Source organism: Rhamphochromis sp. 'chilingali' (genome assembly GCF_963969265.1).
Source record: "Rhamphochromis sp. 'chilingali' genome assembly, chromosome: 22".
In the NCBI taxonomy this organism is placed as follows: Eukaryota; Metazoa; Chordata; class Actinopteri; order Cichliformes; family Cichlidae; genus Rhamphochromis; species Rhamphochromis sp. 'chilingali'.
In genome coordinates, this window is record NC_137950.1 from 14,631,676 (window position 1) to 14,655,808 (window position 24,133).

Here is a 24,133-nt window from a genome sequence, read left to right on the forward strand (position 1 = left end):
TGAGTAACACATGATTTGCATTTCTGCATCAAAGTCATTTGTTAGAACAAAGCTGTTGCTATTGTAACAGATGTAAAACTGATGTTCAACAGATGTAAAATAAAATATAATTTCACATTTTTTTGAGACTCAAATCCACACAAGCTGTTTTTCCAGGACCTTAACTGACAGATGTATTGCTTCTTTAATCACGAGAGAAACCATGATTATAATGATGTAACAAGATGATTAGAAAAGAAATTTTTTCTAGTGATTCGACCATTTTAGCATGATAAAATTCATTAATATAATGTGACCTCAAAAAAGTCAATTTATTTATTTTTTTTACCCTGCATCGGTATTGGATTAAAAAGTCATAAATCAATCATGTGCAATTCTCATAAAATTGACCTTGTAAAGTGAACAATATCAATTGCTATAAATAACAATAACACATGACTGGAGTATCTTGGACTTACCTCAGTAAGACAACTGTGCCCTTTGAACCCACCGCTAAATCAGGAAGTTTATCACCGCTCTGGTCAAAAGACGACTGACTGATTGATAGACCAAAAAACATCAGTCCTGACTGGACCTCAGAGCCAGTAATTCTCTGTGTACATGAAAATATTTTAAGTAATCAAGCTGCAGATTGTTTAGACATATTGCAGGATAAATGCAATTAAAACTCTTTGTGAATTTTTTGACGTTATGTACCTGTGAGTAAGTAGGACTGATTCTTCCTCCTCCTTCACCATTAAATATGTAGATGCTGCCTTCACCATTATTCTCCAAAGGTGCTCCAACTGCCAAATCCATGAATCCATCTGAGTTTAGATCAGGCAGCACAGCAAGAGAAGAGCCGAACCTTCCTTTGACAGCTGCACGTCCTCTTAGTACTAATGGATCATCAAAATTACACTCCACAAACTGAAAGGAGAAGAGTGAATATTTTAAGATCATTAAAAGTTGGTAAATAAACCGAATAATTTAATTACAGTAGGTGATATTGTGATTTACCAAACCAGTTAATCTGCAAACATAAACTCTTCCCTCTCTATCAGGCTCCATGTACATTGGGGCTGATATGAAGATTAGATCAGTGATGTCATCATTACTTATGTCCATGGTACACACCTCTGCCCCGAAATATTCACCAGTCTGATACTGTGTAAGGAACAAATTATTATTGAAAGGATTCAGGTTTAGGAAAAAAAACATCAGCTTTTATTTGAGAAAATAATTTATATATAGTTTACAGTGTTACATTCACATCTGTCTTGTAAATACATACCTGTGATGCCAATGGCTCAATTTTTTGGTTTTCAAAGTTTTCTCTATTAACAGCGACCACAACTCCTCTGTGTTTATATCTTGGAGCACCAACAATTGTCAGTGAGCCGCTTTGAGTTTTAGCAATTGCCATGGAGTAACCTAGAATTTAGGTAGGCCAAAAAGGAAAGACAGATATAAAATCTGATGTTTGTGTGAAAGAATTACAGCAGAGCTGTGAATGTACATGATCACATGTGTATAAGTTAGATTGTTAAAGCTGTAATATTCTTACCAAGATAACTGTCAGACTCCAAAGACACATCCTCATATGTTTTCACCTTCTGGCCGCCAGTTGTGTATTGCACGTAGCCTCCCTTCCACTGGTTTGCACCAACAATAGACATCTGAATTCCCTACAGTGTAGAAAGAAAATACAATTTATATACAATTTAGACAGAAAGTCATAAAAACTACCAGACAGGCACATGTGAATCTTTCTTTCTATGACTAGACTGTCTGGTGATTTTTTCTCAGTCGCTTTGGTGCTTTTCTCACATCACTATTAACATTTGCACAGCAGTTAGTGTATTTCTCAAAACAATTAGTGCAAACTGCAAAACCTAGTTGATAACCTGCAAAAGCAGGTCACTTGCTCAAAATCGATAATCCATTCCTCAAAAGCAAGTATTCGTGTCAATGAAACTGTCAGTGTCACCAAAATGAGAAGTCTTGACACCATCTTGATGAACAAGTTAAAAAATGGCTTTGTCATGTTTTCACAGTGTACAGTATTCTCTCAGTATCTTTTAGTGCAAAAAAGGGTCAGGTCGGTGACACTACCTGAAAATGCTCAAGACAGCACTATACACTTTTTGCACAGCCATGTACAGTAAAATCTGCAGTAAAGTTAGACATTCCAGTAGTTATGGAAGTAAGAGAGTACAAGACACTGAATACATATGTTTCACATTTTTACTGTGTAGGATGTTTGTAATTCTACAACATTGTGCAAAAGAAAAATACTCTACAGTCACGTATTTAGAATAAACATGAGAAATAACCTTTTGGTAGAGCTGTGCACAAATGTGAACAATATAACAGTACATATTGTAACGTAAATCATTCTGGCACATTCAGACGTTCCTTTCTGTCTCATCTACATCACAACGGATATCATCCCTTGCAATGCAGCAAGGAAAGTCTCCTGGAGTGGTGAATCCACCCTCTGCATGACTCTGCTGTGGTGTTATCACATGCTGCATCCATGGCTGCTAGCAGGGCCATTTGTGCATGTGAATGCCGGTCATAAACCTTCAACCTCCAGGCAGCCAAAAACTCCTCTATCGGAATAAGGAATGGGGAGTAGGGAGGGAGATATTCAACAGACATTCTGTCATGTGCTGCAAACCACTGTCTGACCAGATGTGTGTAGTGAAAAGGGACATTATCCCACACAACAACATACTTGTTGAGTTGACCTCCACCCCTCTCATTCTCAGGGACTATGGCATGAGAGAAATTGTTCAATTTCAGGGACAGGAAAAAATTTATGAAAAAAAGGTATAACATTTGCTTGACAGCATTTGAAAACTAATTCACCAATTTTGTATTTAATGACTCAATGAAATAAAGACTATTAGTTTGATTGGGAACCACTATTTAGCTTCCAAAAGTATAGTTCATTTTGACTGACATGACATAAGCAAATGATAATGTTGTCGATGGCAGAGAATTGAATGAAAGCAACTGATACATGTCCAAGAGCATTTGCAATTTGTTCAGAGGAAGGAGAAATTGCTACTATGATGTGCACAAATGACTAAATGTGGAGGTTGCACTAATGGTTTTGAGAATTTTCATTTTGATCTGAGAAAAGCACCAAATCGACTGAGAAAAACTGTAATTACCTCAGGCACATAAACTGCACTGAATCCCTCTTGAGACATTTCCATTTTTAGTGTCTCTCCACTGGTTTGAGATCCTGTGACAGAAAAATAAGCGAAGATAAAAGACAATACAATTTCACGTTACAAAGACAAATTTTCATTATTATTCAAGTTTTTTGCTGTTCATCATAAATGTGTCACAGCACTTTTATAATAAACAGCATGTAGAGCAACAGGAATTTTACCTTGACATGAGACATTAAGTTTGTTTTTTCCTTATTATTAAGTATAATCATTTTAAATTTGTATGTTTACAGAAATTTGTAACAAAGTTAACACAATACATTTATGTTTGTACCTTCAATGGAGAAAATTTTTTCTTGCAAATTTTGTCTTATTATTTCAAGTGCATCGAAGTTCTCCACTTGAAACACGTATTTGTCTGAGGGAGATGATGCAATGGTGCGCAGTTCTTGTTTTGCTTCAGTTTTATTAAATGCATTTCCCACCTAGGGTTGTTGAAAAAAATACATTTAAGTTCTCATACTATGCAAGATGCCTTGCTTTATTAAAACACAGTTTTTAATAAACTTAAGGTTTTATCTCCATTTATAATACATTTTACAGACATGTTTTATGTAGCGTTAAACTCATTACATCCAAATCCAGAATACACATTATTCGTGTTCCAATCAGTAATTTTGCATTGCCATTTATTTGAAAAACTTCATTTCAGCTTTGTGTATTTATTGGGATGTGCTTTGATTTAAAGGACACATACACACATATATATGTGTGTGTATATAGATAGATAGATAGATAGATAGATAGATAGATAGATAGATAGATAGATAGATAGATAGATAGATAGATAGATAGATAGATAGATAGATAGATAGATAGATAGATAGATAGATAGATAGATAGATAGATAGATAGATAGATAGAGAGAGAGAGAGATATGTATATATGTGTGTGTCCTTTAAATCATGTGCATATGTGTGTATATGTGTCCTTACATATATATACACATTATGGAATGCCGTTTAGGAAAATATTATATATATAGAATGATCTTCTGAATATACAGTCACTAGTGTTTTCCTTGTTTGTAGCTGCGAAGAAAGGCACTATGAGCCAGTCCGCACAGAATCGTGTGGCTCAGATTTTAAGTAATGAGGAGCTATTAACACCCAGGCAAATGCATGTTTTGGCCAACCTAATATTAGTACCAGTGTACTGCATCGTGCTACTGATGAAGAAATTTGAATAAATTCACTGTGGAAGACCAAATGCAGTGAACCTCTCCGGTCAGATAGCCCCTGGTTATCCAGCTAATGTTATGGAGAACGTGCCTTCCACATCACAAGAGTCCCTCACAGCGTGTCCCATCTACATTCTTAGACCTTGCACTCGAAAGGGCCCAAAGCAGAAGAGGTAAGAACGGAACTAAATACATTGAAATTACTAGTGGAAGGTTAGCAATTGCCCGTAAGTTTCAATTGCTAGACTAAGCTAAGTAAACAAAAATATCACAGTAAAAAACAGTGTGCGATAGACTCACAGCGTGTGATTGTGGAGACTAAACTGTGAAAACATGCGATTTCTATAATATTTCAAGCTGCAAACATTGTGTGAAAGCAAAGCACATCATTCAGTTGTTACAATACATAGTTTTTGGCAGTATATAATTTAATGAAACATTTTTCTAAAGCAACAAAAAGTACTCTGTGAATTTAGGAAATTTTTTATGTGATTGTTAAGTTTCTCCACCCACCCATCCCACTATCTTCCATCATCTATCTATCCATTCATCCATCCATTCTCTTCCACTTATCCAATTCAGAATTCCAAGAGCCTATCCTAGCTACCATGGGGCTAGTGGGTATTTATTAATGCAAATTGGACATGTGTACAGCATGGTGTATTTTGTTAAATAAAATGTGCTTCATTGATCAGAGTAGTGGGAGTATATTACATGCAGAAATGTTTACTTTGCCTTTATTCTCTAATAGGTTTCCAGCACAGCTAAGTAGGTCACAATCTCTGGCTCAGTCTTTCACCAAAGTGATTCTCTTGCAGGACCATCTAACTGCACATGTGCCAAGGTGTAACAAAAAAGCTTGGCTTTTTGAAAATGGACATATACAATCTGCACTGGAGTTTAGCTGTGAATGGGACTCAGACAAAGTAATGCAGGCAATAAGGACTGCCTTCCAGCCAGTTGTTGAAGGATGCAGGTAAGCTTTAGATCCTTTTTCATAAAAAGATTGTTTTTGTTACTTAGATTATTATACTATTAAAGGTCAACTTTGGGTATTTCCAAAAAGGATCTGTGGGCACTGATCAGATGACTGGATTGATATCTTTTAGAGTTAACAAAAATTAAACCTTTTGATGTACTGTATTGTATTGTATTGTAGTCTGTTAGCATTAACAAAACTTTCATATACACTATGTTTTCTTCCTCCCCTAGGCTACAGATTTTGCTGACATGCCACACCAAACTAGTTGAGCCATCACTCACTTCCAAACAGACTTTGAATGGAGACCTTGTGAAAAAACTGTTTCATCAGAAGTCAATTTATGTCAGACCTCAAAAGGTTATTTAATGTGAGGACAATGAATCAGTAATTAATCCTGAGCATTTCAGCAAATGAATGTATGTTCATAAAATAAAATCAAAGTAAAGATGGACAATGTTTAACTCCCTTAAACATTGTCACTTGTATTATGTTTAAATACATAATACATAAACATAATATTAATATTTACTATGCCATTTTGTTGTCAGTATATTGAAAAGTATTATCTGTTTATATTTACAGACATATTCTGATGGAGAGAGTAGCCATACAAGCAGGCAGGATTTCACAGAAATGTTGAATTCTGACAAATGCGGTAAATATTCCTATCTAAAAGTAGCTCCAAATAAACTGGAAACCATGTTGCATTTATACGTATATAAAATATATATCTCCAAGAGATGTAATACTAGAAATTACAAATAAATAACATGCTAAATTTGGGTAAAATTAAGGGATAAAAAGATACTAATTACTAACTATACAATACTATAATCATAGCTGTACAATACTAACTGTACAATAAACAAAGACAGAACAGGGACAATACAAAGTGGATTGTGCAGTAGGTATAGAATACCAAGTACCAATGCAAGTGCTGAATTTACAAGAAAGATTATACCCAAATGTGATTTCAGTTTCACTTCAGTGTATTAAAAGCGTAGATAAATGCATTATTACCAATCCTGTTTACTGAGTACAAATAATAGACTATTTCTGCATCCACCTAAGCTTAAATTGTTGTGGTCTTCACTAACTTCTTTTTTCGACACTATGGTTTCACTAAATGCTAATTAGCTTCATGTGTGACTTTCAAAGTACAGCTTAATTTTCAAAATATGCATCAGTTTTTCTTTTGCATTAATCTTTTGGTATTTTAACGTATCAGTATACCAATAGTCTTAGTTAGAATCTCATTTTGATTTTGTATTTTTCTATCTTATAGTTGAAAGTGAAGTCTCTTTGAAAGATATTCTTGTTTTCTGCACCGGATGTGACAGCATTTCAGCCCTGGGTTTTTCCCCAAAGCCAAGCCTTGAGTTCATCACTAACTGCAGATTTCCAGTGACCAATATTTGTGAAAATATCCTTCGTATACCAGTTCATGTAGTGTACTACTTTCAAATCAGACATGGATTTTGCAATACGGAATTCACCAGGATTTGGAAGAGCATAATGATGTCAAGGAGTGTAGAAATGATGAGGATTTTGTTTTTGTTTTTCTGTTTTGCATATGCATGTTTTATTTTCTTGTTTCTTGTTAATGTTGTTAACCTAGCGTCAGATTGTCAACCTGTCCAGGGTGTACTCTGCCTCTCATCCTGTGGTAGCTGGAATAGGCTAGCAACGCAGATAAAAATAAGCAGAAGAGAATGGATGGATGCAATTGGTTTCAGTTTATACATATGAGGCATATTTTGTTTTTGGATTGAAGTTCATCTGTTTTCCTGCCTATATTGCATGTTTTGTCTCTGTTCTCTGATATGACCCATAGTAACATTCGATTATTTAGTACCCCTGCAGGCAGCAAAAGAATATGCCACAACCTCACTGTTAAATAGAATTCAATTTTGTCAAATGCTTCCTGTGTCTAGCTATTCCACACAATGTATGGAATGTCAGTGGTAATGTCATAATATACGAGGTTTATCAGCCATGTTTTGTATTTCAGATACCTTTGTTTATTTTTGAAATACTATAGCTAGATGTAGTCATTGAACGATCTGCCACCTAGAGCAACTTTTCTTTACATTCTCAAATGAGATAAGTCTGTCAAGATTCCTGGGTCATTGACCCAGCGTTTTCAGTTCATGTTTACTGTTTCTTCCACATGTTCCATTTCCTGTTTCATTACATTCAGCCGTACTCACCTGTGTCCAATTATCATTCAGTCTTTGTATTCAAGTTCCTCAGTTTTACCAGTTCACTGTCCTGTCATTGATGTTGTGATTGTCTTCATTCCCGTCTGTATTCCGTTGTTCAGCCAGCCATTCAGTCTTTCAGTTAGTTAGTGAGTCCTGCCGTTCCTGTTCTGTTCACTCACTCGCTCTAATAAATCATCATCATTCTGCACCGTGAGTCCTGCGTTTGGGTCCCTTCCTGTCGTCCTCTCACCCACACACCACGACTCCTGACAGAATGACACAAACCGTGCCATGACGACACGCTGTGGACTCAGTGGACACTGTCCTGTTCGAGCAGCAGGAGGCAGCGCTCTCCCGCTAGGGCGGAGGAGCTCAGGGGGAAACAGCGGCTCTTTGCGGAAGAAGAGCACATCTTCGAGGGGAGTCGTTTGGCTCTGGGCGGACCTCAGAGAGGCCGTGTTCTCCCACCTGCTGCCTCACCTGCACCGGAGTATTTGCCTCGGAGAGTGGGCGTCTCTCGCCGCGCTTCAGCCTCTCCCTCTCTTGCCGCTCCGCTTCTCACTCACCCACCGCCTCATTCATCCGCCTGCTGCCACAGCTAAGTGGAGGCAAGGCTCACGCCGCCATCCTGTTTCCTGTTTGGAGCAGCAGCATCCGGTGGTGAGCGAAACAGACTTTTTTCTTTCACCTCGCCATAATCCAGAGACTGTTCACCGCCCACCTAAACCAAAGACTGTTTACTGCAGGGGTAGGCAACTCCAGGCCTCGAGTGCCGGTGTCCTGCAGGTTTTAGATCGCACCCTGGGTTAACACACCTGAATCAAATGATTAGTTCATTACCAGGCCTCTGGAGAACTTCAAGAAATGCTGAGGAGTCATTTAGCCCTTTAAATCAGCTGTGATGGATCATGGACACATCTAAAACCTCCAGGACACCAGCACTCGAGGCCTGGAGTTGCCTACCCCTGGTTTAATGTGACTACATTCTGGATTATCCAATTAATTCTAACCATCCTGCCTCCGAACAGACTGCTCCACCATCTCAGGCTACTGCTAAAGACATTATCACTGTTAAACCTGATAATTTCTCCCACTCAATCACCATTTCCTCACCCATTACTCAACCTTTTTCTCCTAGCAGGGCAGCTCAGAGCCTGCTTTCCCCTCCACCCGTTTCACCTTCTCAGGGGGGGGGGGGGGGGGGGGGGGGGGGCGGCAGCTAATGCTCAGCCTGTCCCTGCAGCACCTCAGATGGCTAGGGCCCAGCTAGCACCCACTCGTGTGCCAGCTCCCAGGACGAGGGCAGCTGTGACCCAGTCTACCTCCACACACATTCATGTTTCTCGGGTGGGGGTGACTGGTGTCCAGCCACCCCCCGTGCCTGTCCCAGTGCTCAGGCTGAGGGCAGCCAGAACCCAGCCTGACCTCCCTAGAGGCTTGAAAGAGCTAGCCTGTCCACCTGCTAGTCCACCTCTTCATCCACCTCCTGATCCAGCTTTCCATGCTCTAGCACTGTCTCTGATCAGGCTAGCTGAGCTCTTCCCAGCTCAAGCACCTGATGCGCTAGCCCAGGCTGCAGCTTTGTCCCCTTCACTAACTCAGTCTTTAGCTCAGCCATTAGCCTCGCCAGTCCAGTTAGTTCAGTTGCCTGCTGTTCAGCTGCCAGCTCAGTCAGTCCAGTCACCTGCAGCTCAGTCCAGTCTCCACCTCTCCTGTCCAGTCAGTTCAGTATCCACCTCTCCAGCCCAGTCAGTTCAGTCTCCTCCTGTCCCCCAGTCGCCGGTCCTCCAGCCAGTCCAGTCTGTCGTCCAGTCTCCTGTAGTCCAGTCAGTTCAGTCTGTCGTCCAGTCTCCTGTAGTCCAGCCAGTCCTGTCTGTCATCCAGTCTCCTGTAGTGCAGTCAACGGATCCTCCGTCACTGCCGGCTTCCACACCGTCGCCTGCAGCTGCTGCTCCGTCACACCGGCTTCCACGCTGTCACCTGCAGCTGCTGCTTCATCACCTTCTCCTCGTCCACGTCGGATTTGGCGTCGGCGGACACCGTTCAGGCCGCTGACTGGACCTCGTCGCCGGCGTGGTCGGCCTCCGGACCTGCTCAATCGCCTCAGCCACTGGCCACGCAGCCACCCACCAGAACTGTTTCTGTTTGGACTCCGATTCAGTGTCCCATTTGAATATTTATGCTTTACACAGAAATTCATATTAATTTTCACTTGATTTCTAGCTTAACTCACAGGTTTAAATAATAGTTTTTGTTAGGTTTTGGGAAAGTTTTGAAAAGTGTTACAGTAACACTAATGAAAACATATTTAAAGGGGGACTAACAGTATCTCCAACACTGCCAGCAAGTTGTCTATAAATATGACACACATTAAATATATATAATAATATATAGCTGAAATATGAACATTATATCATCATCGCACTATATGACATTACATTCTTATCAAATAATGATACTACTACTACTAATAATAATAATAACTGTTAAACATAACCTGGTTTACATTCTTTAGGGAATGTTTAAGGATTTTGTTTACTTGATTAGACAGGCTTATTGTATTTTGTTTGTTTTATTCTTTTCTTTTCTTTCTTTCTTTGTTTTTTTTTTTGTTTTTTTTTGTTAAGGTCAGTGTTGCTCTATTACTACAGAATACTCTTTTCTTCCTCTGGGTTCTGGAAATACATAGTGTTCTGTGTTCCTACCTTTTATGTGTCATTTTTTTCCAAATATCAGCCTGTAAGAGTTTAAATAAAACATTTCTGTGTTTTAAAGTTGAAAATGTATAACAGATATTTTATTTAATAAAATTCACAATTCGTGTTTATTAACAGATAAATTAGTACATCATACCATGATATGTAACATAAAGTGTAACATTTTTTACTGCGACAAGTATGGTTTGTCATGAAAGAAAAGTGTACTTTAAAAACTTTATTTTACTACTTTTATGATTTAAATGGCACAAGTGAATAAGAAGATAAAACCAGTCTTATCAACCTTTACCTAAATAATACCCTTGGAACTTTTTCAGTATTGTGATATTTCACAATTTTTAGTGTCTGGCAAAAAAAATAAAAATTTCTATTGAACACAACTTAATTTACTAATAACTGAAGCATGTGGCATGCATATTCAAAAGTTCATTCTACATATATATTTAAGTTTCATTCTATATATATTCAAGTTTCGTTCTATACATTCAGAAGATCATTCTATATACATTCAAGCTTCATTCTATATATTAAGACTTTGATTGATATATATGTATAATATTTTTCTAAACGGCATTCCATAATATATATATATATATATATATATATATATATATATATATATATATATATATATATATATATATATATATAAAAAGAGAGAGAGAGAGAGCTAGCTTCTGGAGGTGTAATATATGGGTGGCTCAGTGCTTTTTTCCATATAGTGCCACATCAGTCTTAGCCTGACAGCTGACCAAAGCATATTTTCAGTATGGCACATTCTGTAAGTTTAAATAATTGAAGTACTTACCCCAATTGCAAATCGAACAATGTTTTTACTCTCTGCTAGCTGTACTGCACCATCCAGAGAAGTCCGGTCATTAGATTGTCCATCAGTAATTACTATCAAGACCTTCTTTGCATTAGGTCTCATACCTTCTTGTGGTATGAAAACAGTGTTTCTGTGAAATTAAAAAAATAAAATAAAAATTTTATATAAATTTTATATATCAAGCAGAAGTCGCACCTCGCAAACGGAGGGCGCCCTTACTCCCAGCAAATGGGCGATAGAAAACCGATCGGTGCCTATGCCATTCCCGATATGCGCTGGCATGACGTATGAGCAATTTTTTATTTTTTTTTGGCCGATGACCGTGCAACCGCCCGTGTCGCCCGTATCAAAAACCGCTACTGTATATATATATATATATATATATATATATATACAGTAGCGGTTTTTTTTTTGCCGATGACCGTGCAACCGCCCGTGTCGCCCGTATCAAAAACCGCTACTGTATATATATATATATATATATATATATATATACAGTAGCGGTTTTTGATACGGGCGACACGGGCGGTTGCACGGTCATCGGCAAAAAAAAAAAAAAAATTGCTCATACGTCATGCCAGCGCATATCGGGAATGGCATAGGCACCGATCGGTTTTCTATCGCCCATTTGCTGGGAGTAAGGGCGCCCTCCGTTTGCGAGGTGCGACTTCTGCTTGAGGCACAGGGAGGAGAGGGCGGGGCGGCGTGGGATTCTCTGACCGAGACGACGAGGCTCCAGTTACAGCAGTGCAAGTAAACAAACAATAAGAAGAGTAAGAAAATAAATATACACTTTAGGACCAGGGGTAAAGGGATCAATAACAATTTAAAATGTGTAATTTACAGTTCGATGATTTAAAGTCTCACACACAACTCGTCGAAAGGGGAGGGTCCGGCTGCTTCCAAATACAGCACATTTCATTCATAATGATGTAAATCCAAGCCCATTATGTATTCATGATTTGAATCCTGGGTTGTGCGAAATCCCAGAAATAAACCCTAGACAAAGCGAATCTGTGAACTAAGGTGTAGGTTGTAGGGGATGGGTGTTCATACTGGAGTGCAAAATTAAAACCAATGGAAGATGGACAAGAAAAGTTCAAAGCAATCAGGTCCTCACTTTAGAAAAAAGAGAAAAGAAGAGGAGGAGAAACGAGCAAAAGATACAGATAAGCAGATGTGTCATTGGATAATAGCAGGTCATCCTGAAACAATCAGAATCAGAATACTTTATTAATCCCTAAGGAAATTATGTGAGTTAAAGTTGCTCCAAGAAGAAATGGTAAAAATACCAACAGTAACAGACTACACTCCAAACAATACATTATGTTACAGATTTTAATACTAATTAGTCCTAATTAGTTGTTGATTTGTCCTGTTCTCATTGTATGACGAATTATGATGGCTGTGGTAGCCGTTTTATGTTAATGTACAATCCTATGTTTTATGTGTGTGTGTGGGGGGGGGGCAGAGGTAGTGTTCGCCCAGGGCTCCAAACAGGCTAGGACCACAACTGTATATATATATATATATATATATATATATATATATATATATATATATATATATATATATATATATACTAGGGGTGCAATAATACTTGTATTGGTATTGAACCATTCGATACAGTGCTTTCGGTTCGGTACGCATATGTATTGAACAATACAAAATTTGTAATTTATTTACCAACTTTTCTTCTGACAACGCTGGCTATGTTGAGCGCTCAGTGGATCTGCGTTCGACCACTCCGCCTAGGCTGCACTGTCGAGTGCAGATCCACTGAGCGCAGCGCAAGCTAGCAGCAAGACAGAAGCTAAGCTCGTTGCAACATGGCAACTGCCTCAATGCTACCCGAAATTGAACCTCCCCCACCCTCATTCAGATCTGGCTTTTGGAACTATCTTGGTTTTCATGTGAAGCATGACCCTGATGGTAAGCGCGTCATGGACAAAAGTAAAACAGTATGTCGGATGTGCCACGCAATGCTCAATTACATTGGTGGGAACTAGTGCGTTAGTGCAGTTAGCTTGTTAACCAGTGTTGGTCAAGTTACTTGAAAAAAGTAATCAGTAACTAATTACTGATTACTTCCACAATAAAGTAATCCTGTTACTTTACTGATTACTTATTTTCAAAAGTAATTAACTCATTCACTGCCATTGACGTCTATAGACGTCAATGGCAGTGACTGAGTCAATGGGTTTAACTCATTCACTGCCAATGGCTGGCAGTGAATGAGTTAATTACTTAGTTACTTAGTTACTTTTTAAAAACACGATTTACAACCTGAAGAGGAGATAAAGCGATAGATCTTTCAGCCCAATTCTACTTTTTCTACATAATCCATCATACAAAATGTAATCAAATGGAAAAGTCTCTTTTTTTAACTTGTTTTATCAGTTTTAATCTTTTAACTTTATGCATCAAGCAAAAATTTAATTATATGCAACATTCTCTGAGTTGAATAAATTAGTTTAACATTTAAACCTATTTTCTGCACATTCCAGCACATAAAATAAAATATTTTTTGTGTTTACACTCACTCTTTCAAATAGATGCAAGTAAAACACAGCAGGAAATAAATAAAGTCAAAGACTCAGCAGTCCTGTTGCTCTATTTTCACCTGTAAAGCAGGACTAGGGTAGGCGGATGTTTACCCTGGTGCAGGTGTGCCGCGGTCAGTTGAAGAATCCGCGAGTTTCTCTGTGAATTTCCCATTACGTCGTTGCGCACTCGGTGCTTGCTTGGAAGTTTAGGGGTTTTTTTCACTGTAAAAAGAAGTTTTCTTCCCACGCAGGATGGATGCTAATGTTTTTGTCACTTTTTATGGAATCAAACTCAAAGTAAGGTCAGTACTTCCACGCTTTAAACGCTGCACGCTCATACTCTCTCCCACAATCGATATGTGATCCATTGTTGATCTGCACACAGCTGTTGTCACTAACGGCGCACTCGCTTACGTCACTGTCGTGAGACATTCTCGCAAAAAATCACGGTTTTAGTAACGCAGTAACGCAGCGTTCCTACGGGAAAGTAACTGTAATCTAATTACCGTTTTTGCAATAGTAATCCCTTACTTTACTCGTTACTTGAAAAAAGTAATCAGATTACAATAACGCGTTACTGCCCATCTCTGTTGTTAACGTGTTGACGCCGTCCAGCCCCACGCACTGGGTGATCTGCAGTAACTCGTTAACGGAGATTTGCCGCGTTATGGTGTTAATGTCATTTTAACGAGATTATGCTGACAGCACTAGTGGGAACACAATGAATATGACTGCACATTTACGCAGACATCATCCTAGTGCAAAGACAAGTGGAAGCAGACAAAAACAACAAGCACGCATGCTACAAACTGTATCCGAGTCATTTAGACCAGCGGTCCCCAACCTTTTTTGCGCCACGGACCGGTTTATGCCCGACATTATTTTCACAGACCGGCCTTTAAGGTGTCGCGGATAAATACAACAAAATAAAACTAGTACCGGTGCTGAAAAAAAGAAGATCTATTCATAACACACGTGAAAAGACCAAGGAAAACCGAGTTAACGATAAAAACGATAACAAAATAACGCTGAAAACCGATAAAAACCCTGAAACCATATATTTCACACCTGAGCCTCAACTCTCGCGGCCCGGTACCAAACGACTCACAGACCGGTACCGGTCCGAGGCCCGGGGGTTAGGGACCGCTGATTTAGACAGCCGTTAGCACATGATTCTCCTTATGGGGACCTGATACGTTTAATATGCTGCTGAGAATATAGCCCAGAAGAAGCGTATAGTATAGCTTTTATTTTGGAAAGAGCCATTTCTCTGTATTAAACTCTCTTTTCCAAAGATGAGTGATTTCTCGATCAGATAGATTTTTTTTTTTTGTTAATTATTTTATTGTTTCAGCAACATTGAATTTAAACTGTATTTTTGAGTTAAAATATATATTTATAATTTTAATAAATGACAAATTAAAAAGGCATGAACATTTTTTTGTATTGAAAAAATATCGAACCGTGACACCAAAGTATCGAACCGAACCGTGAATTTTGTTTATCGTTGCACCCCTAATATATATATATATACACATAATTTTATTTATAATGTCAATAAATCTTTTTTACAGTGGACGTATGGTCATGGGGTAGACTGCATGTGTGGGTACAAGAAAACAATTGTTAGAATATAATGTGTTAAACTTGCTTAGATGAGAGGGTCCAGCAGTACATCAGAGAATAGGGAAGGATTTGTCTGTGTGTTTTAGTTTGGTTTAGCCATAGGCCTGAGAGTGTGTAACTGTGTAGAGGGAGAGGAATTTATGGACACTGGGGGTCAACCTGTCATAAAAGGAGACAGGAAGCTACAGTTGGGGGATGCTGATGCTTGTCCCTGAATGTAATAAAAGCTCATAATTGTCATAACTTAGAAGTAGGTTTCCAGGAGACTCTCCACATGCTTAGCTGTAAGAGTAAGACAACAAGAGGCCAATGGCCCAGTGGATGCAGAGTGGGGGTCTCAGTGCTTGTAATATGTTTTGTATGTCTGGTAGTGGAATTTGGTGTACCTTGGGTGAGGGGAGATGACTTTATGACCGGCAGGAAGTCACATATACAGAGACACACGCTCACTCACGTGCACATACATACACACACTGGTACGCGCACACACAGGCCCTCACGTGCTCGCGCATACATACACAAACACAGAGTTTACAACACACCATGTGGGTTTTACAATGGGGTCGGTTCTATAAAACTGGTGGAAACAAACAAAGAAGTGGAGATTTGCAGAGGGACACCGGACCTGTACGTCTCCCCTTCTAGAAGGTGCATGCGTAACTGAAGATGAATAAAGGTTTTGTGAAATGACTACTGAGTCCTGTGTCGTCTCTGGAGGCCCGAGGAATAAAAAAGGAACCGGGGTGAAACTGCTTTACGTAACACATGTTTGATTGTTATTTTTGGATCCATCCTTCTTTTTTTATATTTTCATTTAGCATTACACAGATTTTTCTATTCTGCCAATCCAGATAATCCAAATATTAGATTTTCAAATTGAAATTCAATTTAGCCTTTGTTACGAACATCTCTATGGAAGTCCAGAAAAGTCACGGATAATGGACATATTTTTTTGTACAATTCATTATTCAGTTAGGAAATACTTATCGGCTCTGTTGATAATATTTGAAAACAAAGGTCTGTGTACATTATCTCTTTTGAAAGACTGGCATCAGAGTCCACACTTTATTTAATTTGGTAAGAGTCCCAGAAAATAAGAGTCACCTGGACAGGAACTCTGGACAGTAAATTTAGCATAGTGCTTCAGTGATGTGATTTCTTTCCTTACACAACATGTCTGATGGCCTTAGCTGTGAAGGTAGCTCCCCTGTATTGCTGGATTTCATTGATGTCAGTCTCCACTGATCCAGACGAAGAAAATGTTTTAAAGTAAAAGTGAACCCATGGTGAAGTAGAGAACTGGGAAACAGAAAACTAAAAAAAAGGGGAAAACAATAAATATATCAATCTGTCATGCTTCATGGATCTAAATAGAAATAATAATGCAACTGTTTTATGTCTGTGCTACTATTAACTGAAGAGGGACTACAGCATCTTACCTGTGCATCATTTAAGACAAATGATTGGATTAGATCTTTCACAAACTTCTTCATTGTTTGAAAATCAGGAGATGATACGCTGCCTGAACCATCCAACAGAAAGGCAATGTCTACTTGTGGTGGGCACTCTATCAAAGACATGGAGTCAAAATCGAATCAATTTTTATGGGCTAATTTTAACATTTTTCCTCACATCATGCGAGCAAAAGGATTCTGAGGCTTTCAGTAAGACAGTATTCAGTAATGAATGCCACACACATAAGGAAGCTCCTTACCATGCATGGAGGGTTTCACTCCCAGTCCAGCACCCTGAGCCTGAACGCTAAGTGGAAGGAATGAGGCCGAGGACTAATGCATGTCTGAACCATTTTCCAGGATGAGACAATGAATATCCATGAGTACATCAGGAAGATGATCATAACTGACCGCATGCTTAGTAAATGCCTCAGGCAGCAGAAAACCAAGAAAGAAGACCAAGGGGAGGAGGCATCATGGAAGGACAAGCCCCTGCATGGTATGTACCATTGGCAGATAGAGGAAGTGGCTGGAATGTTTAAGATCCATAGAGGCTGAGTTCTACCACACCAGGCAAGACACCATGTGCAGGCTGTGTAATGATGTTGCTGAGACAGCAGGGTGCAAGATGCTAGCAGGCAGGGCATACATGGAATGCCAAGTGGCTGGCATAGTATATAGTAATATATCTGTGCTGAGTACGGCCTGGAAGTCCTGAAGTCAAAATGGGACATGCCCCCAAGGGTTGTCGCGAATTACCGTGCTAAGATCCTGTGCGACTTCCAGATACATACAGATGAACTGGTGATAACCAACCTGCTAATCAACTGGACATAGTAGTGCTGGACAAGGAGAGGAAATGTATAGACAGTTATCCTTAATCCTTAAGTTATCCTTAACACTTTTGCATTTATATTACTATACTTTGATTTTCAGTGTTGTGTACTGTAATTAAATCATATTTTTCTGTAATGTCTTGATGCATTCTCAATCATCCAGGTAAGTAAATCTCCAAAAGTTGATTCTGTTCATCTGGACGTAGTGTTTTCAGTGGGAGAAATGTTCTGTCACTCATCCAAGTGACTTCTTCAGTCTCAGCTGACTGCAGGTTTCCCCAATCTTATAAACAGTACATTTGCATAATGAGTGAAACCAGCCCACTGAAGACAAATGATTGGATTAGGTCTTTCAGCCCATTGTTCCTTCAGTGGGCTGGTTTCCATTAGCTCACTTATTAAACAGACTATCTGAAATAAAGCAAAGGCGGAGAGGGGGCAACTAATTATTTATAACAACCTTATTTTGATGTGAAAATTATTTCTAAGAAATGTGTAGACTTAATGTACGAGATTTTTTTCTGGTGGCAATTTGGGATGCACATGCACCCAAATCTGTGGCTACAGGTTTAGCCTCATGTGCCATTTTTAGTCCACCAAATCATGCAAGTCATTCATACAGAATGGCATCAATCTCATCCACCATTGGTGCGATCTCATCTTCCACAAAAATCATTTTCCATTTACTCCATTGCCTTTTCTCATTAATTCTTAAATGGTTGAATATATAAGGGGAAGTCTTAATAGAGTTTCAATTTATCTGAGATTTAGAGAATATGCAAGCACAAAGGTAAATATTATAACACTACATTAGGTGTAAAATGGAAAAGCTTTGTTATTAATGGCAAACCAGGACTCTGATAATTATGGATACATTTTTACAAGTTCCATTTACTGTTACCTCGAAGAGAGGAAGGTATGGGAGATCCAAATGTAGTAACACCGTCTATCTGAAAGCACACACCATTGTACATTGTGATACTTCTGCAGTCCTTTTGAATGGTTGGACCACACACCTGAGGAGACAAAGTTAAGTTGTGATTAATATGGTAGGCCGATTATTTCCAAGTCCTTTAAACATTGGTTCATTCCATGTAAGATCAACCAAATCTGAAAAGAACAAAACAAATTTAAAAAACAAAACAAAAAAACACTGGGAATCATGATTTTTTAAAATAACAGTAGCATATTTAAAGAAAGTAATGTTATTGGTGACAGGTGGGAGCAACACTGTTTTTCATGGAATGACCTGCATGCATTTATAAATTATAACAAACTATTATAACATCTAAGACACAGAAAACAGAGGCTTTTGATTATCACCAATTTTAACAAAGCACTGGTAATGTTTGCCGTTCAGTAACTCACCACAGTGTTTGCAGTTGTAGCATCACTTTTCATAGTCAAACCAAGGGACATGTTGACTGCAAATCTTGGTGCTGTATTCAAACCAAAATACAAAAACACAGAACAACTGTGAAATTGATAACTAAAATTAAAACACTTAAGCATGGGCAATATCTCCTCTAGGCTGGAAACTAGCATAAATCAGACATTTTGACATCTATTATTATGGTGCATATGATACAACAGGAAGGAATTCTAAATAGAATTAAGTTTCACTATTACTTTATTTTAGTGTGGAGTGTTTTGCTGACACGAGAGCAGAATTCAGGAGACTAAAGTCAAAAAAGAGAAGGTTAGCATTTAATGCTGAAAAGTATGGAAATTAATAAAAATCTAATAAAAAAGAGAGAACCTATGTATTGCCAATACCCAAAGAACATTAGGAATACATATCCGTGAAGAAACGGAAAAGTAGAGCTAAGGGATACACAGCTATGTGTCCAACACAACAAAGGACAAAGAATGACTTAACATTATATACACAAGAGGTAATGAGGGAAACTGAAACAGGTGGGGAACTACACACATATGAATACAATCAACATAACAAGCAGGGGGAAGACCTAGACATGACACAGTGAGCATAGAGAACATCAGGGGATCACTGAAAGGCAAAGGACAACATGGAGGAAAAATCTCAAGGAAACTCAAGGGAAAAAACAAACATAAACAATACCGATATTGTAATTTTTAGTGCCAAATACTGTGCATGCCAAAAAGCAAAATGAACCAAGAGCTCTCGAAAAGCTCAAAACACTTCCTCCCAGACCTAGTGATCATGACACTGTGGTTTATTTCTTTGAAGGCAAAATACTTACTGTCAGAGTTTCAGGAAATCCTGTAAAGAAATGTATAGATGAATGGTTACCTACCTTCAAATTTTATATTTTGGCAGCTTGGGTGAGAAGTGGTGCAAATATATATTTTCCCTCTTCCATTTTGTGAATACTGTTCAAATGGGGCACTGACGAGCAAACTAAGGAAATAAATGATGCCATGATGAGAATGATATGTCCAAAGAGCAAACTGTAGTTACAGTAAATAAACTACATATGTTCTCTGTTAATAAGTATTTTATCCCTGTTTTATTAATGCTGTCAGGAATAAGTGGTGATAATTTTGTTAAACAAATAATAAATAAATGAATGAATAAATAAATAAATAAATAAATAAATAATTATCAGTAATCTTAAACAGGCAATTATAAACCCATATTCAACATAACAATGTATGTTCTGACTTACTCTGATTGTCTTTGAACCACCTGGTAGCCAAAACCAGCAGCAGAGCTCCTCAAGGTCTTCCAAGCCACGGGATCAATATTGAAACCAAGAGCAATATTTAACCCTGACGATTAATGAAGAAAAAGCATCATCATTATTCTTACTTAAAGCCACTTTATAGAACAATGTGTTTGCAGCACCTCTAAGTATAACCACATGCATGAAACTGCATACGCCCTGTGTTACTTTCATTCTATTTTTTTAACCACATTGTTTTTTTCATTACCACTTGAAAGTATCAACGTCTGACATTTGAAAGTTCTCAACACTGTGGTGCTGAACAACTATTCACATGAAAAAATAACCTGTACAGATTTGCTTGTCCATGGCACTTTAAAAAATGCAAGTGGAAGGCCAATCCAGGACAATGTGTCTTGCATGCAAAAAAATAGATGCCTGTTGCAAAAGTAGGTACAGTGTCAGTAAAACAAAAACAAGCAGGTGTATATGATGACTGCATGAACTCATAGGACAGTCAAGACCTGACTGAGCTAATCACACATTTCAGCAACTAGTGTGATTCACAGGAGGTAAAATGTATATGAGGAAATGACAATCACAAAAGCGTTTCTAGAAGATATTATTTAACTTATCAATTTAACATCCCCGCTGGTTTTTAAAACTAAAAGATGTTTTTTATTGAAAAATGTTGCTGTGCTGTGGCTAGCAGAAAAGCAATTTTCACTGAAATGCTACTAATATGTCCATTATTTGCATAAATTCAGACAACAGACAGAATAGAAGGCCATAAATTTCTCTTACCTAACAAGGATATTGTAGCACTAATTATCCAGTTCATTGTGTTACTTCCATGAAAAATAAATGACAGATGAATGAATTACTTCTGCTGAAAGGGTCAGGAAAGGAGTTGAAACCGAAGATGCAGAAATCATAGTGTGACTGCTCAAAGCTAAGAGGGTCATTTGAAATAAGTGTTATGTAGGAGGAGTTACAAGACAGAGAGCACTGTTTTATATGATACACTAAACTGTGGTGAGACTGTTTAATTTTGATCCAGTACTTTAGTAATGTAATTTTTTCAGTAAATACTACTAACATTTAAACTAAACAGATTGGAAAGTTTATTCGTGTCTGCAAATTTCAGTCATAAGTAAGGTTGGTTTTATTCAGTTAAAAATATATTTATTTTCCCTTTAAATTCAGCATAAGAAATACATTCAGGGTTATTAAGAATATAGTTTCAGTTTAAAGTACATACAAAATTGTTCCATTTCCTCTGATAGCTACAATAATGAAAATGTTAGGTCTGCGCTTGCAGGCCTCTTGACTCAAAGACTCACTCCCGTGAACAAAGCAAGACAATTCCTCTCAGTCGGTTTTTACTTGCTGCTCAAGGGAAGCCTGGTTGGCTCTTGGAGCTGAAAGCTCCTCACCTGATCCCATTCAACTTCAAAAAACCAGCGTCCCCTTGCAGCCTTTTATTCAGTGACAAACAGTTACACAACCCCCCATTGTAACACCCCTGTGGTGTGTAAGCTAAGGCACTGTGCGAGCACGTGTGTCAACTCCCCTCACCCCTGTATATGGCTCAACTCCTTTAACGGTCCACCATATACAAGCACAGGTGAACCTATAAAGGCAGGAAGTAAACATTCCTTTGTTTATCAGTGTGTCTCTGTTAGGTGTGCACTCGCAGGCCTCACTGGTTCAGAGACTTATCACCGTGAACGAAGCAAGACAATCAGAGATCAATCCATTTTAACTTGCAAGGGGAGCCCGGTCGGAATCACAGAGCAGCAAGCTCTGCACCTGCACTCAAACAACACCAAAAAACCAGTGTCCCCTCGCAGCCTTTAGTCAGTGAACACACAAGCACCCCCATTGTAAAACCCCATATGGTGTCATAAAGGTACATAAAGGTAAACTTTATCAATATTCATTTTATCTAATATCAAAGTCTCACACTCAGTCTCTCATTTCAGTCAGTTTTATTGTTGACAAACTGAACGGTTTGTATTACAGTCTAGTCCAACTTGTCCATCTGGTACAATTATAGCTATTTATGAAAACTATGCAGCCCATTCAGCAACTGAAGAATTTGAAAGTAAATTAAAACAAAATATAATTTTACATTAAATAAAAAAGTTTTAAACGTAATTAAAATAAAACATGCCTTAAATTAAAATAAGTAAACTGTCATGTTTATTCCTGCCAAAAAACAGTTAAACACATTTGGACAGTGAAGGAATGTCAGGATTCTTGCTCAGAAAAAGGATCAACATGCTCTGAAGTCAGAGCACAAAAACCTTTTTTGTAACAAAATATCGATTTCTGCTGTCCCTGTATCGATACATTATTAGTAAACAAAATATCACGATACTACACAGTATCGATTTTTTCCCCCACCCCTATTAATCAGTCAATTGTCTGAGTCTTTCTGACACTTCTCTGCACAGACCAAGCTTTCTCTGAAAGGGCCAGCGCACTAACCAAACAAAGCAAAACATGTACAACATTGACAATAGTCAGAACAGAAAAACATGCTTAAGATATTGTCTGGTCTTCATGAGCTTTATTGTATACTGAGTTTGTGTTAGTAGGATTAATGCATTTTCTTTTTGTGTGTGTGATTTTGTATACCTGTCCCATTTTGTGGTGCTCCAAGACACCTTCTAAATTTTCCCACTTAAAGCAGTCGGTTTTTCCTCCCCAGGTTCGCTAACCCAATTTGATTTCACACGCTGAACAACAGCCTTTCCAGTGGCAGTTCTTCCCTTCAGCTTTGTCCTGTGCAATCCCACTGTCTCTTTCATTGCCATTTCACTCCAAACGTGGAGTGAAATGGCAAATGTCAAACTCAGTCTTTTCAAAGGTCCATTCACATACAGTCAAGTTGCAGCTTGTTGGAATCGCATCTCCATCCATCCAGTCATGATGATGGCGTTTTTCTCTTTGCTGATGCAGTTTGCCCATACTGCTGTTGCTGGACCTGCTCACTGCTCAGGACACTGCTGTTGTCTCTCGGCCTGCCATGTTGTTGCTTTTGGAACTGCATTTCTCATCTTCAGGGAGAGGTTAACGTCCTTGGAGCTTGCTTTTCAGGATGAGGAACACATGGAAGTGAAGCTAATGTTACGGCCCCTGGCCTCATGTGGGCCCGCCTTCCTGTATGGAAATTGAAGCGTGCCAGGACTCACAGGTAATTGGCTGGTCAGGGACCTATGCCCGCCCAACTTCATGCAGATCGGAGTGTGCCAGTCCACACACACCATTGGCTGCTGTGGGATCCTCGGACACCGTGGACCAATGACATGGCTGCCTGTGTTTACCTGGGAATACAAAAGGCTGAGGATTCTTCACTTGTGGGGGACTGGTTTGAACAGACGTTGTCCCTCCTGCCGCTGTACCGCTGCTTTTTTTAAACCACTCTTTTTGAGTTGCCGCCTGTGAGATGATTAGTGTTCTTGTGTTATTTGAAAATATGAGGGTTTTTTTGTTTGTTAAATTGCCTCATTGCCTAGTGAGTCGTTTCACTAACGGTTTTCAGTTGTGGTAATGAACCTTGTGTTTTTTTAAGTTACCTCATTTATGTTACCTCCCCTGTCACCTAGCAGAGCCGGGGCATAACATAAGTGGGGGCTTGTCCAGAACTTGTCACAGTATTTTTCCCTGTTACTGTTTGCCCGGCCTTGCCAATAGAGGGTGTGGCCATGTTGTTGGGCAATGATATTGCGGAAGGGTTAGTGCTCCCTCATCTGGAGGTTTTAGACAACCCCCTAAATCAGAAGACTTCTGATGTTTCCGTGCACCCTGGGCTGTATCCAACCTATGCGATTACTCGGGCAAAAGCTCATAAAGATACTAATGTTGCCCTCTCTGATTCG

At 38.7% G+C, this 24,133-nt stretch overlaps 1 protein-coding gene across 6 annotated transcripts in view; it reads right to left on the reverse strand.

Annotated features, from left to right (window-relative positions):
* LOC308391256 (integrin alpha-M-like) overlaps positions 1-24,133 on the reverse strand; it is a 219,646-nt gene that overhangs the window by 52,623 nt on the left and 142,890 nt on the right. The window contains exons 1-14 of one of the 6 annotated variants that reach the window (XM_080873826.1): positions 22,890-23,351; positions 20,250-20,352; positions 19,878-19,981; positions 18,967-19,037; positions 18,500-18,614; positions 16,748-16,875; positions 16,477-16,622; positions 11,116-11,266; positions 3,499-3,649; positions 3,162-3,235; positions 1,547-1,667; positions 1,274-1,413; positions 1,000-1,146; positions 697-909 (exon numbers count right to left, since the gene is read on the reverse strand). In XM_080873826.1, coding sequence (XP_080729952.1) covers positions 697-909; positions 1,000-1,146; positions 1,274-1,413; positions 1,547-1,667; positions 3,162-3,235; positions 3,499-3,649; positions 11,116-11,266; positions 16,477-16,622; positions 16,748-16,875; positions 18,500-18,614; positions 18,967-19,017 — 1,437 coding nt within the window. In that variant the 5' untranslated portion in view covers positions 19,018-19,037; positions 19,878-19,981; positions 20,250-20,352; positions 22,890-23,351. Of the gene's footprint in view, positions 1-696; positions 910-999; positions 1,147-1,273; positions 1,414-1,546; positions 1,668-3,161; positions 3,236-3,498; positions 3,650-11,115; positions 11,267-16,476; positions 16,623-16,747; positions 16,876-17,022; positions 18,474-18,499; positions 18,615-18,966; positions 19,038-19,877; positions 19,982-20,249; positions 20,353-21,050; positions 21,224-22,889; positions 23,352-24,133 lie in introns of those variants that run through there. The other 5 variants (XM_080873823.1, XM_080873827.1, XM_080873828.1 and 2 more) reach the window with 5 other exon arrangements.